Source organism: Microcaecilia unicolor, chromosome 7 (genome assembly GCF_901765095.1).
Source record: "Microcaecilia unicolor chromosome 7, aMicUni1.1, whole genome shotgun sequence".
NCBI classification, from domain to species: domain Eukaryota; kingdom Metazoa; phylum Chordata; class Amphibia; order Gymnophiona; family Siphonopidae; genus Microcaecilia; species Microcaecilia unicolor.
Genome location: NC_044037.1, coordinates 171,446,343 through 171,461,866, shown reverse-complemented (window position 1 = coordinate 171,461,866; position 15,524 = coordinate 171,446,343). Strand labels below are relative to the sequence as shown.

At 45.1% G+C, this 15,524-nt stretch overlaps 1 protein-coding gene across 1 annotated transcript in view; it reads left to right on the top strand.

The window, feature by feature from the left end:
* NBEAL1 (neurobeachin like 1) overlaps positions 1 to 15,524 on the top strand; it is a 502,828-nt gene that overhangs the window by 469,126 nt on the left and 18,178 nt on the right. The window contains 2 exon segments of the mRNA XM_030208867.1: positions 5,199 to 5,347; positions 9,254 to 9,389. Coding sequence (XP_030064727.1) covers positions 5,199 to 5,347; positions 9,254 to 9,389 — 285 coding nt within the window.

Sequence of the window (15,524 nt, the reverse complement as noted above, 5' to 3'; positions counted from 1 at the left end):
GAAGGCTCACTCCACTAGAGCACAGGCGGCCTTGATGGCAGAGGCCGGGTCCGTCTTCTTGGAAGAGATTTGTAGGGCGGCAACTTGGGCATCGGCTCATACCTTCTCCAGACATTACCGCTTGACTGTGGCTGCTCGGGCGGAGGCCCGGTTTGGAGCTTCAGTGTTGCGGTCAGGGATTTCTGTGTCCCGCCCTGGGTGAGTAGTGCTTCGGTACATCCCACTAGTCTATGGATTGATCAGCATGATGATATGGAAGGTAAAATTATGTATCATACCTGATAATTTTCTTTCCATTAATCATAGCTGATCAATCCATAGCCCCTCCCAGATATCTGTACTGTTTATATTCTGGTTGCATTTCAGGTTCAAGTTTAGTCTTCAGTTCCTGTTCAAGAGGACTTCGTGTTCAAGTTTTTTCAATTGGATTCTTCAGGAGTTGAGACGATTTTGTGTTACAGTGAGCTGCTGCATTCCTCTCCCCTCCGTTTTACGGGGCTGGATTGAGACCTAAATTCTGCCGGCGCTCCCTCCCGCTTCATGCGGCTGTAGGGCAGCTTTGTACCCCTCCCGCTTCGGCGGTGTTAGGGTCAGTCAGCTCCTCCCGCGGTTGCAGGATAAGCCAGATCCCCCCCCCCCCCCCGCATCGGCGGGTGTGGTGTCCCTCCCTCGCTCCGCGGGGATGAGCTGGACGGATTCCCCTCCCCCACTTGTGTGGGGATGAGCTGGGTTGATTCCCCTTCCCCGTTTCGGCGGTGGTGAACTGGGCAGAGTGTCCCTTTGTGGGTATAATTCTCTAAGTGCTGAGTCCTGCGGATGGAGCTTTGATATCGACATACTGAGGAGTTTCCGGCAGCACATGACCACCTGTAGGGAGGCAAAAGGATTGCTCTCTATCTCCACCTGCTGGTAGATGGACACAACCACCAGTCTATGGATTGATCAGCTATGATTAATGGAAAGAAAATTATCAGGTATGATACATAATTTTACCTTTATTTATTTATTTATTTTATTGCATTTGTATCCCACCTTATCCCACCTATTTGCAAGCTCAAAGTGGCTTACATAGTATTATTAACATGGTTTTTCCAGTGTATCAAGTATTGTTAGTATTGTGTAGAGATGAATTAAGGGACGAAAGAGAAGGAAGGGATTTATTAGGGTATTTATAGAAGGTGGCTTTCATAACTGAATGGTTGGTGAAGTGGGTTAGTGGGGCTGTAGGTTCTCATTGTAGGCTTGGTTGAAGAAATATGTCTTCAGAGATTTGCGAAAGGTAGTTGTTTCGTCGATTGTTTTCAGTTCTGCGGGTAATGCATTCCATAACTGCGTGCTCATGTAAGAGAAGGTGGTGGCGTGCATCAGCTTGTATTTTAGTCCTTTACAGCTGGGGAAGTGTAGGTTGAGAAATTTACGAGATCTTGTGGCGTTTCTGGGAGGTAGGTCCACGAGTTTTAGCATATAGGTTGGGGCGTCTGTGTGAATGATTTTGTGTACAATCGTGCAGATCTTGAATGCAATGCGTTCCTTAAGTGGGAGCCAGTGAAGTTTCTCTCTTAAGGGTTTTGCACTTTCATATTTAGTTTTTCCATATATGAGTCTGGCGGCCGTATTCTGGGCAGTCTGGAATTTTTTAATAGTCTGTTCTTTGCAGCCAGCGTACAGTGCGTTGCAGTAGTCCAGATGACTTATTACCATTGACTGTACCAAGGTACGGAAGATGTATCTCGGGAAGAAAGGTTTTACTCTTTTGAGTTTCCACATGGTGTAGAACATCTTTTTCGTAGTGTTTTTCACGTGGGCATCAAGAGTGAGGTTTCGATCAATGGTGACTCCAAGAATTTTCAGGTTTTGTGAGACAGGAAGAGAACAGTATGGTGTGATTATGGTGGAGAAGCATTTTGTGTTATATTGTGAGGTAAGTACAAGACATTGTGTTTTTTTCTGCGTTAAGTTTTAGTTGGAATGCATCTGCCCAGGTGTGCATTATTTGGAGGCTTTGGTTGATCTCGTTGGTGATTTCATTTAGATCATGTTTGAACGGGATGGAAATTGTGATGTCATCTGCATATATGTAAGGGTTGAGGTTTTGATTGGCTAGGAGTTTGGCTAGAGGTGTCATCATTAGGTTGAATAGAGATGGTGAGAGGGGGGATCCTTGGGATACTCCACATTCAGGTGTCCATGGGAGTGATCTGTCTGCGTTCGTTGTTACTTGGTATGATCTTGTGGTCAGGAATCCTTTGAGCCATTTGAGAACTGTGCCTCCTACTCCGAAGTATTCTAGTATATGTAAAAGTATTTCATGATTAACCATGTCAAAGGTGCTGTCCAAGTTCTGAGAGTAAACATATTTGTTTGTTCGCCCTGCTTGTCTGGGCTGATAAAGAATCCTGATGGTTTGTGTGTAGGGTCTGTGAGTGCTTTCTGGAAACTGTGGGACCACTGAGAGTGTGGCTTCCAGTAACCTAGAAATCACTGGGGATAATTTGAGAGCGGGAGACTCGCCCAAAGGTGGTTGTGATCTGGTCAGTGGGAGAAGGGTGCTAGTGTAGAGCATGAATGGCAGGTGCAGGCAGACCTGAGCTGTACTGGGGATAGACCCTCTAAGTGGTCGCGGGGTAGCCCCAAGTGGGTGGCTAGGTTTTCCGTGACAGCATCTATTTATGTGCCTGAGTCTCTATAAAATAGCCCCTATATTTCTTTGTAGATTTTGTGAGACTCTGTTATAAAAATACATAGGTACCTAGGTGTGTTTATAAAACTAGTCTCACAAATTCTGCAGCAATCATGGGTAAGTGCACCCACATACATTTACACCTGTCTAGGAATGTTTGTAAATATACTTTGTATTTGTTCATACCGGAGTTGGCGAACGCCTTTCCGATACTATGTAAGCCACATTGAGCCTGCAAATAGGTGGGAAAATGTGGGATACAAATGTAACAAATAAATAAATAAATACACTTATGAAGTGTGTGTGCATTTTTTTTAAAACGTACACATACTTTGCCTGTGCTCCTCCCAGACTCCTCCCCTGAATATGCCTACTTCAGGTCACGCAAAAGTAGGCATGAACTTCTTACTTTCTTTGCACCTGCTTTATTTGCATATAATTCCTGTAGTAATTTTATAAAAGCCCTTTTCCTTGGGTAGAACAACATTTGTCTATGGAAAAAAAGTTCAGAAAATTATACCCAAACCATAAGCTTAATTTACTCCTCAGAAGTAAACTTCATTTATAATCCAGAAATATAATTATTCAGATTAACATTCAATCTTATCTGATCCCAGTAAGTTTTGTGCCATTTATTTTGTACAATATAAAGTTTTTCAAAAACATAGTAACATATGGTAACATAGTAGATGACTGCAGAAACAGACCTGCATTCCTTCTGAATAGGATTCCTTTATGTTTATCCCACGCATGTTTGAATTCCGTTACTGTTTTCATCTCCACCACCTCCCGCGGGAGGGCATTCCAAGTATCCACCACTCTCTCCGTGAAAAAATACTTCCTGACATTTTTCTTGAGTCTGCCCCCTTCAATCTCATTTCATGTCCTCTTGTTCTACCACCTTCCCATCTCCGGAAAAGGTTCATTTGCGGATTAATACCTTTCAAATATTTGAACGTCTGTATCATATCACCCCTGTTTCTCCTTTCCTCCAGGCTATACATGTTCAGGTCAGCAAGTCTCTCATACGTCTTGTAACGCAAATCCCATACCATTCTCGTAGCTTTTCTTTGCACCACTTCAATTCTTTTTACATCCTTAGCAAGATATCCGTAACCTATTTAGTTGTATAGTTACTAGTGGCTGTTGGCACTATCTAAATCATTTAACAGTACAGTTCTGAAGTGTATATATTTTTGTTATTTAACTTGACTACACTCTTCCCATCTTCCCATTTCTGTCTTGGTGTCTTAACATTCCATTTGTTCCACTCCTGATTTTGTGTAAGTTTCTGCTGCTATTGTCAGACCACACTGGTTAAACTGTCAAGCCTTAATCATAAGGTAATCTCTACAGTTATCTCTTCCCTGGCTTGGCAGGTTGTTCAGTGAGATTTATTTCATGTTACATTGATATACGATCCACAATTTGGATGAATCTAAACACATGTAGTGACATAGCATAGAATCCTTGCTAAAAGATATAACATTTTTAGCAATAGCAGGTCTGTACAAATATCCTGCTCCTCACCATCCTGCTAGACCAGTTTAAACAGGTGGGTTGTATTCCACAACCAACAGATGGAGGCAGAGAACATAGATGTTCAGTGACATCATCACTTCTATAAGTATGGTGCCGTCCTGGAACTTACTGGTATTCCTTTCCTCCAGTAGATGGTTAAGCTCTGGATTGGTGCAGCAGGATTGTTGTTGGGCCTGGCTTCTTGTGATACAGGCTATGGCCTCTTACTTAAGTTCAACTGTCTGCACCAGGCAAAATGGCCACTTTGTTTTCATTGCATTTGTTAATTAAGCATTACAGATTGGATATTCTGGTTTGGGGAAGACTTCACCTTGGGCTGAGCAAGTCTGAAGGAAGCCATGTCTTCTCATCTGGCGCAGTAAAGTTAGGGTACATCCCTCTTATCTAGACTTGTTTAGCAGGATATTAAGGAAAGTGAGATGTAGTCTTACCTGTTAATTTCCTTTCCTTGTGTCATGCTAGACCAGTCCAGGTCTCACTGCAGAAGACTATGGTCTGCTGTGATATGTTCTTCATTGATTAGATTACCAGAATATTATTGGGGGGGGAGGGGGAGATATCTTGCAAAATTGTGCCTCCGCACCCCCCCCCCCCCCCCCCCACACACACACACACACCTTAAGGGTGTTCTCTTTGGATTTATGTGTGAATAGTTTATTCTTTAATTCTGCTTTTGTCAAAAGTATACTGGCAAATTCCAGGACTATCAATCCTTATGCTAGTTATGATGTCACTGAAAGTTAGTATTCAATGCCTCTTCCTGCTAGTTGGGGAGCACAGCCTTTTGTCTAGACTGGTCTAGCAGGAAACAAGAAAAGGAAATGAGTAGGTAAGACCAAATTTCAATGTTTTTACACTGAAGACTGGCACTAAGTTAGAAAATATCAGCTGACATAACTTTAATCTTTTATTGTGTATATTTTGAAAATACTAGTCTTTGAAATTGTACTTTTCCATGGCTGAAATCTCTCTACAGAATAAGAATGCATTGCATCTATACTCGGTGAATGGGAAGTACTTGGTTTCGGAGAACCTAAAAGAACAAATATCGGACATGTGTGTGTATGGTGAGCATATTGTGATGGGCAGCCTGCAAGGATTTCTGTCTATACGTGATCTTTACAGGTAATATGCTCTATTACCAAGGAATCCCTATTAATAGTCAGCAGTTACAGATATAATCTAAGTGTACATGTAACTTATTAGATGATAATTATATCCCAGCCTAATATTTAAGAAGAGGTCTTTAACACAGCTATTCTCCAGTAAACATGAATCATGCAATTGTTCAGAGCAGTTTGGAAGTGTAAAAGTTATAAGCTCGAAAGTAGAGTTTTACTGTGGATTGAAGCTGAGGTAACAATGTTTGAGAAGATGAGCTCTGAGGGCAGTCTTGTTAAGTTCCATTTGTATTTGGTTTTGATGGGCTAATCAGAGGGCATAGTTGAGACACAGCAGCAGTGAGTGACATATTTAATCAAGAAAAGGAAATAAGTAAATCAGAAATGGCTCCAACTGTTTGGACCAAACTGCTGTGCTAAAACACTCAGTGAATTATGCTTCCTACATTGGTAGACTTATAGAGGAAATACGAGGTCCATAAAAGCTGTGACTCATACACACAAGCATAAGTATGTAAATCTTTATTTCACATTTCTAAAAATAACACTAGTAAAATTGTCCAATAGCAGACCTGCCAAGTCTCCTGCATTCAGCAGGAGACTCCCGCTTTGGCGGGTCATCTCCCGCCTAAGCGGGAAAGTCTCCTGCTGAGGCAGATGCGCCATGGAATTCACTGCCTCTGCTGTCACCGCTGCCACCGCCTCTGCTCTTGATGAGAAGCCACAGCAAAAAGAAGAAAAGCAAGAGCGGAGTCGCACAGCCTTCAGGCATATGCGCTGTCATCTCTGCGGTCCTCTGCCCCCGGAACGGGAAGTCGACGTCAGCGAGGGCAGAAGATGGGAGAGCCGACAGCGCATGCTTGAATGGCCCCACGCTTGCTTTCTTCTTTTTCACCATTGCTGCTGCTGCTCATCAGGAAGATGGAAAAGGAGTGGAGAGGGAGGCAGGAGGTACTAAATGGAGAGAAAATGAAAGAAGAGTGGGGAGGCAGGATGGAACAAGGGTACAGAGAGAGATGAGTGGAAAGATGGGGAGAGAAAGAGGGGACATGGAAAAGGGCAGAGCAGCTGCTGGGGAGAAGAATGAGGAGAAAGGGGGAAACCCTGGCAGGTCAGACGGAGAGAGAAAGAGGAGAAATCAAATGCTGGATGAAAGGAGGGAGAGAAAGAGGGGAAATGCTGGAAGGAGGGGACAGAAAGAAGGAAGACGCTAGATAGAAGGGTACAGAGAGAAACTGTTAATTCTTGACCTGTTTTTGGCAAGGCCTAGTAAGGCTCACAAAAGACACTGGAAGGATGGGAGGGAGAGGGGACATGCTGAATGGAAAAGGGTAGAGAGAGAGACACTGGATGGAAAGATTGGGAGAGAGGGTAGATGTTGGATGGAAGGGCAGGGAGAGAAACTGGGAAGACACTGGATAGAAGGATGCAGAGAGAAAGAGGGAGACACTGGAAGGATTGGGGGGGGGGAAGAGAGGACAAGCTGAATGGAAAAAGGTAGAGAGAGAGAACTGGTTTATTTATAGATTTATTTATAGATTGCAGGGGGGCACCAGAAAACCTAGCACTAGCCCTGGTAAACTGTACTAATTAACTCAATTCCATATTTTCCATGGTACGTGATAAAATATGCATTGTTTCAGTTTTCTGTTTTAAGAAACAATTATGTGGCTTTTTCTCTGCTGCTTGTAGCTGTCTGAGATGGTTGCATTTCCTTTCCACTGTTAAATATGGCAGCAGTTCCTGCAGAGCAAGTGCTATTTTGATGCAGAACTTTCAGTTAATATAGTTATTTGAATTTAGATGTGGAATTCCATTTGTTTTGCCTTATGCTGATTGACTTTTTTTTTTACATTTGTACCCCGCGCTTTCCCACTCATGGCAGGCTCAATGCGGCTTACATGGGGCAATGGAGGGTTAAGTGACTTGCCCAGAGTCACAAGGAGCTGCCTGTGCCTGAAGTGGGAATCGAACTCAGTTCCCCAGGACCAAAGTCCACCACCTTAACCACTAGGCCACTCCTCCACTCCACTTTGAGCTGTGAAGTCTGTATTTAGTTGTTGCTTAGTCATTCTCTAATATAGTACTTGCTTCTATACTTTGTCTGCTTTTTCTTAACTAGGTTGATTTATTCTTTCTGCATTTTTCAGCTTTGTTTATACAAATCTTTAGGTAATTCAACAATCTTTCCTCTGAGCCCATAACCTTGGTGAGTTAATTAGAAGAGAGGAGGAAGACACTACAACAACAAATAAAAACACATTTAATCACAAAGTAGGAAGTTAGTAAACAAGAACAGGTACAGTGTGAACCAGCACAGTGAGGGAGTTTGTTTTTGAGCATTAACGAACCATGGCAGCCCTTTTAGTCCTACGTACATGTGTAGATGGTTAAATATATATGCTATTGGTTATTTGTGTATTTTTCACGTGTTCACCTCGTCTAGTCATTTTAGGGAGACATTTTTATTTTCAGGTTTTGATTTTCTTCTGCATACAACGTTGTTTTTTATGTCGACTCTCCATTTTCTTGGTAAATTATGTATTCAATGCCAGCTTTTTGTAGAATTGCATACATGTGCAACTTTCTTTAAATCAATCACCTTACTTTCTAACTCTTCCTACTTTCTTACCTATCTGTATGTTACATCTTTGCTTTACCCTTCACTATCAATTATAATGTTCTATTACGTATTGTGTTTACATTGTAGGTAGTATACTATGCCATACTTTGTATTGTTTTTTTAAATATTTTTACTGCTGTAATTGCTTATTGCTCATGTTGATCTGTTCTTACTGGACACCGCCTTGAGTGAATTCCTTCAAAAAAGGTGGTAAATAAATCCTAATAAATAAATAAATACATAACCAATATGATATAGTCTGTTCAGTGCAGTGAAACAAACTTCTGCACTGCTAATATATGAGTTGCATATCATAAAAATATATTATATGTAACTAACACAATTCTTTCTAATTTTTGAAAGACACCAAAAAAGCAAATATGGAGGAGATCCCTTCATCATGGATTAATTAGGTTGAGAAATACATAACTGTGTTTAGCAAAACACTTTCAACAGAAATATATGGCATGGAGGCTATAAATCACATCTGTGCATGTAACAAATACAGGTCTTAGTTTCAACATAGATAATATGACAGTGCTGGAACCATAGCTCAGGGTCAACTGTACACCAGAGGAGACTAGAATGGTGTGGGGGCATGTTGTCACACTCATACTCCACTGTGAAATTAGTTTGTTCTTACTTGTATTTCTCTATTTACTTATACTTTTTAAACATTTTTAAAGGTATGGATGCCTGGTAACTACTACTAAATTAAAGTGAGAAGATCTGATGGGTGAGGGATTTGAGAGAATACAAAGAGGCCATTTTACTAAAGGGTTGGCACGCTTCAGCAGGCTTGCCGTGCACCAATCCAGAACTATCACCGCGCTACAAAACTATTTTCTAATTTTGTAGCACTGTTGCTTATCCAGCAGTAATCAGGCAGCGTGTTACTGCCGGGTTAGCGTGGGAGCCCTTACTGCCACCTCAATGGGTGGGGGTAAGTGCTTCCCCCACCAAAAAAAAAATGGCTGCTTGGCAAGTGGTTCAGTTACCACATGGCCATTTCTTTTTGTGAAAAAAGATAGCCTTTTACCCACTGAGGTAAAAGGGGGCCTCAGTGTGCGTCAAAAACACATGCTGAAGCTAGCGTAGGCCCCCTTTTACTGCAGCTTAGTAAAAGGACCCCTAAGTGAGCATTGTCCCCCTCATGCATGCCAGAGAAGGGAGATTGTAACCACATCCATTACCTTACACAGAAAAGTAATGATAGTATCACAAGAAGGATGATATCAAAATGGAAGTACTGTTAAGCATATCTTCTTTCAAACTTTTCTCTTCTAGCCTGAGTCTCAGTGTTTCCACTGTAGCCATGCGAGCACCAATCTATTGTGTTTCTGTGACCAAAGAAAGCAGCCATATTCTGGTTGGACTACAAGATGGCAAATTAATTATCGTTGGTGTTGGCAGACCATCTGAGGTAAAACACACTTTCCAGAACTTTGAGCATAGAAATGATGGAGAAATTTAGAGCCTGGTATTTAGCCCGTGGTGGTAAGTGGCTTAAAGCCGCTCATAGCCATGGACTGAATTAACCCTGGATATTCAGTGCCAGGGTTATATCTGATTTAGCATGGCAACTTGGAAGTTAACTGGGCACTGGGCGATATTCAGACCAGTGCCCAGTTATTTTGGTAGATAAAGTTTTGTATACGGAATGGAGGGACGGAATATGACTGCTTCTGCTATGATGACCTCTGCCATTGAAAGGAAATGACATGCAGTATAAGTCTCAAAAAATTATTCCCTCCTTTTATTCTGACTTTCAACAGTGCATGTATATCAACCAGACATGCTACTAGAAGGGTAAGAGAAAGATTAGATAACAGAGGGAAAATCTGGATTTAACAATTTTTTTCTAAAAGTAACAAATCAGTTACCAGAAACAGGTAACAAGGAACAGTTAATAGAATATGGCTGCTACCTCAACTATTTCTGAAACAAGATTTTTTTTTTTTTTTTAATGCTGTCTAGGTACTCTCTATGACTTGTATGTATCATAGAACAGGTTAAGAACATAACATTTGCCCTGCTGGGTCATAACAAAAGTCCATGAAGCACAGTATCAGTTTTTAACAGTGGCCATGAACCTGGTAAGATCCCATGTGGAGTTTCTTGTCCAGTAGTGTATGGCACAACACAGAGATAATATGCTTGGCATAGGGTAGGAACACGGTCAGTTATTGTTGCATGGAAAACTCTGATGACACAGAGAGCTACTGAGGGGTTCACTAACAAAGGGAAGAGTTTTTCTTTTTCGGTACAACATAATTGTAATGGCCCTAAGTTATTTTAAACATAGCACACCAAATACATTTTCATAATCTTGAAACTGGCAAGATTCACAGGAAAATAAAACTTTAGTGACGGTAAGCCTGACGTTGATGCCGGGCAAAATAGTGGAAACTATTATAAAGAATAAAATTACAGAACACCTAGACAAACGTGGTTTAATGGGACAGAGTCAGCAAGGGTTCGGCCGAAGGAAATCGTGCCTCACCAATTTGCTTCATTTCTTTGAAGGTGTGAATAAACATGTGGATGAAGGTGAGCCAGTTGATGTAGTGTATCTAGATTTTCAGAAAGCTTTTAATAAAGTTCCTCATGAGAGACTCCTGAGAAAATTAAAGAGTCATGGGTAGGAGGCAAGGTTCTGGTGTGGATTAGGAATTGGTTATTGGACAGAAAACAGGGGGTAGGTTTAAGTGGTTATTTCTCTCAATGGAGGAGTGTGAACAGTGAAATGCCGCAGGGATCTGGACTGGTACTGTTTAACATATTTATAAATGATACGGAAATTGGAACAACAATTTGCAGATGATATAAAACTATTTAAGTTTGTTAAAACACATGTGGACTGTGAAATATTGCAGGAAGACCTTAGGAAATTGGAAAACTGGGCATCCAAATTTCAGATGAAATTTAATATGGACAAATGCAAAGTGATGCACATTGGAAAGAATAATCTGAATGATAATTACCTGATGCTAGGGTCCACCTTGGGGGTCAGTGCTCATGAAAAAGATCTGGGTGGTGTTGTAGAAAATATGCTGAAATCTTCTGTTCAGTGTGTGGCAGCAGCCAAAAAAACAAACAGGATGCTAGGAATTATTAGGAAATAATAATGATGAATAAGACCGAAAATACTATAATGCCTTTGTATCACTCCATGGTGCGTCTGCACTTTAGTATTGCATTCAGTTCTGGTTGCCATATCTCAAAGAAGATATAGCAGAATTAGAAAAGGTTCAAAGAAGAGCGACCAAAATGATAAAGGGGATGAAACTCCTCTCATATGAGGAAAGGCTAAAGAGGTTAGGGCTGTTCAGCTTGGACAAGAGATGGATGAGGGGAGATATGATTGAGGTCTACAAAATCCTGAGTGGTGTAGAACGAGTAAAAATAAATCAATTTTTTTACTCTTTCCAAAAGTACAAAGACTAGGGGACACTCGAAGTTACATGGAAATACTTTTAAAATAAACAGGAGGAAATATGTTTTCACTCAACGAATAGTTAAGCTCTGGAACACTTTGCCGGAGGATGTGGTAACAGTAGTTAGTGTATCTGGGCTTTAAAAAGGTTTGGACAAATTCCTTGAGGAAAAGTCCATAGTGTGCTATTGAGATAGATATGGGAAGCAACTGCTTGCCCTGGGATTTGTAGTATGGAGTGTTGCCACGATTTGGGTTTCTGCCAGGTACTTGTGACCTGGCTTGGCCACTGTTTTGAAAACAGGATACTGGGCTAGATGGACCATTGGTCTGACCTAATATATGGCTACTCTTATGTTCTTAACTTTGCTGTATGGAGAGTAAAACACAAGTCTACATTTCCATATCATCATGCTGATCAATCCATAGACTGGTGGGTTGTGTCCATCTACCAGCAGGTGGAGATAGAGAGCAAACTTTTGCCTCCCTATATGTGGTCATGTGCTGCCGGAAACTCCTCAGTATGTTCTCTATCTCAGCAGGTGGTGGTCACACACAGCAGCAGCTCTGGCTAGGCCTCCAAGCCTAATTTTTAGGTTTTGTTGAGTGCCTGGGGTTGAGGGCTCTTCTTGAGCAAGTGCAAACCTGGTGGCGCCAGGTCCCTCCTTTTCTCCCCCCTCCCGCTGGCTCCGTTAAAAAAAAAAAATAAAATTTTGAATGTCCTTAAAGGCGTTTATTTCGACGTTTATTTAAACGTTTATTGCAGCTACTCACTGGGACACCAGGTCGTTACAGCTCGGAGCGGAAAGCAGGTAATTTTTACCTTTTTATAGCGGGCAGGGGGTTCCCCGATTGATCTCCACATGGCCTATGGCGTCGGAGGGCGAGGGCGCAAAGAGTCGCTCCCCGGATCGCTTGGGCGCTTCTAGAGGGGATGCGGGGGTCTTAAAGTCTGATTCGCCCTTGTTGGGTGACAGTTTCGTGACCGATGAGTGTCCCGGTCCTTCCTCCGGTGTGGCGGTTTTTCCCGCCATAAACGCCCATCCCCCGCTGCTCGCCTCCGCCATCTTGGCCGGCCACGCGGCTCGGACGGCTTCTTCTTGGACCGCCCTTGAGGTAGGAGACATTGATGCCATGAACGCCCTTAATTTGGGCGACGGCACAAAAGCGGCTAAAGTTAAGCGCCGTTCTTCCCGCGCGGCACCTTCGCGGAGTGTCGCACCGGACGTCATCTTGGATGCGCAGCATGTCTCTCCCCCGCTCTTGCGAGCGCCGGTTGAGGGTGCGTCTAGGGCTGGAGCCCAGGCGGCGGAAGTGCACAGTCTGGGGGGTTTCTCCCCCGAGTTTGTTTTGCTGCTGCATCAGGCCTTCCTTATGCAAAACGCTGCCCCTGCTCCCTCGTCTGGTAAAGAGGTTGAGGCCCCCGGAGGTAAACGCCCTCGGGTTGATTCCCAGGTCTTGGAGGACTTTGTCTCCTCCGATGTAGATGAGGGCAGCGTATCTGAGTTCTCCCAACGGTCCTTTGCGGATTCCTTGGAGGAGACGGATCCCCGCTCGGATGGAGCGGATGACCCCTCTGCAGCGCGGCTCTTTAGCTCAGAGGATTTGCCCAACCTGTTAGTGCAGGCCATGGGCATTTTGAAGATTTCCTCTCCGGAGGACGTCTCTCCCTCATCCCCTGTTGGCTCTGCCATTATGCTGGGGACGAAGCGCCCGCCTAGAACCTTCCACGTGCATGATGCCATGCACACCTTAATTTCGGCTCAATGGGATGTCCCGGAAGCGAGCCTTAAAGTGGCTAGGGCTATGTCCCGCCTCTATCCTTTGCCTGAAAGTGAACGTGAGGCCTATCTGTGGCCTACCGTGGATTCTTTAATCACTGCGGTGACTAAGAAAACGGCGTTGCCGGTGGAAGGTGGCACGGCCCTAAAGGACGCCCAAGACAGAAGATTGGAGGCGGCCTTAAGGTCGTCCTTTGAGGCGGCTGCTTTAAGTTTGCAGGCCTCAGTTTGCGGCTCCTATGTGGCCAGGGCGTGCCTGACTATGGTGCAGCGGGCTTCCCCCTCGGTTCATTCCTTGAGGGCTGATTGGCCAGCCCTGGAATCGGGCTTAGCCTATTTGGCAGACTTGCTGTATGATGTCTTGAGGGCCTCAGCTAAAGGCATGGCTCAGACAATCTCTGCGCGGCGGTGGCTTTGGCTGAAGCATTGGTCTGCTGACCACGCCTCTAAATCCCGCCTGGCTAGGTTGCCTTTTAAAGGCAAGCTGCTCTTTGGGGTCGAGCTGGACAAAATCGTGACCGATCTCGGCACGTCTAAGGGCAAGAAGTTACCAGAGGTCAGGGCTCGGGCTAGTACTCGCCCCGGTACCTCCAGAGGACGGTTTCAGGAAGCCCGTCGGTACCGCCCGGGCAGGTCGGGCTCCTCTGCCCCCTCTTTCTTCAAGAGGAACTTCTCCCCCAAGCAGCATTCCTTTTGCAGAGACCGCCGTCCCGGAGGTGCTCCCTCCGGTCCTCCCCCAGGGTCTCGTACCCAATGATGGGGCCTTGGTCCACGCCCCAGTGCAGATTGGAGGACGGCTGTCCTCGTTTCTGGGCGAGTGGACCACAATAACTTCAGACGCTTGGGTGCTGGAAGTCATCAGAGACGGGTTTGTACTCTCTCCCTGCAAGTCTCCGGTCAAAGCTGTGGCAGTGCAGCAGACCTTGGACAATCTGATCCGCCTGGGTGCGGTCGTTCCGGTGCCAGAAAATCAGCTTGGCAAGGGGCGTTACTCCATTTACTTTGTGGTACCAAAGAAAGGAGGTTCTGTACGGCCTATCCTCGACCTCAAAGGGGTCAATCGGGCCTTGAAAGTTCGGCACTTTCGAATGGAGACTCTCCGCTCTGTTATAGCGGCAGTGAAGGCAGGGGAGTACATGGCATCCTTGGACATCTGGCCGCCTCATCAACGCTTCCTGCGTTTTGCAGTCCTGGGCCGACACTTCCAGTTCAGAGCCCTCCCGTTCGGGTTGGCTACTGCTCCGCGGACCTTCTCCAAAGTAATGGTGGTCATCGCGGCCTTCCTGAAGAAGGAAGGAGTACAAGTCCATCCTTATCTGGACGACTGGTTGATCCGAGCCCCCTCTTATGCAGAGTGCGGCAAAGCTGTGAACCGGGTGGTTGCTCTTTTGAGCTCCCTGGGGTGGATCATCAACTGGGAGAAAAGCCAGCTGCGCCCAACTCAGTCCCTGGAGTATCTGGGAGTTTCGATTCGACACCCAAGTGGGCAGAGTGTTCCTGCCAGACAATCGGATTGTCAAGCTTCAGGCTCAGGTGGACCAGTTCCTTCTAGCCTCTCCTCTTCGGGCTTGGGACTATGTGCAGCTGTTGGGCTCTATGACGGCCACGATGGAAGTAGTGCCCTGGGCCAGGGCTCATATGAGACCACTACAACACTCTCTGCTGCAGCGCTGGACTCCGATGTCGGAGGATTATGCTGTGCGCCTTCCCTTGGACCCAGCAGTGCGCAAGGCGCTGAGCTGGTGGACGCAGACAGACAAGTTGTCTGCAGGAATGCCTCTGGTGACCCCGGAGTGGATTGTTGTCACGACGCACGCCTCTTTGTCGGGCTGGGGAGCCCACTGCTTGGGAAGGACAGCGCAGGGGCTCTGGTCTCCTGCAGAGGCAAAGTGGTCTATCAACCTCCTGGAACTCAGAGCCATTCGGTTGGCGCTTTTGGAGTTCATCCCGGTACTGGCGTTGAAGCCAGTACGGGTCCTGTCGGACAATGCCACGGCTGTGGCCTATGTCAACCGCCAGGGAGGTACCAAGAGCGCCCCTCTAGCCAAGGAGGCCATGAATCTATGCCAGTGGGCGGAAGCGAACCTGGAACAGCTGTCAGCGGCCCACATTGCCGGAGTCATGAATGTCAAGGCGGACTTTCTCAGTCGCTATACCTTGGAGCCCGGAGAGTGGCAGCTATCTGCTCAGGCGTTCTTGGACATCACGAAGCGCTGGGGCCAGCCGAGCCTAGATCTTATGGCGTCATCGGCCAATTGCCAAGTGCCGCGCTTTTTCAGCAGAGGACAGGACCCTCGATCCCTGGGAGTAGATGCTCTTCTCCAACAGTGGCCGACACAAG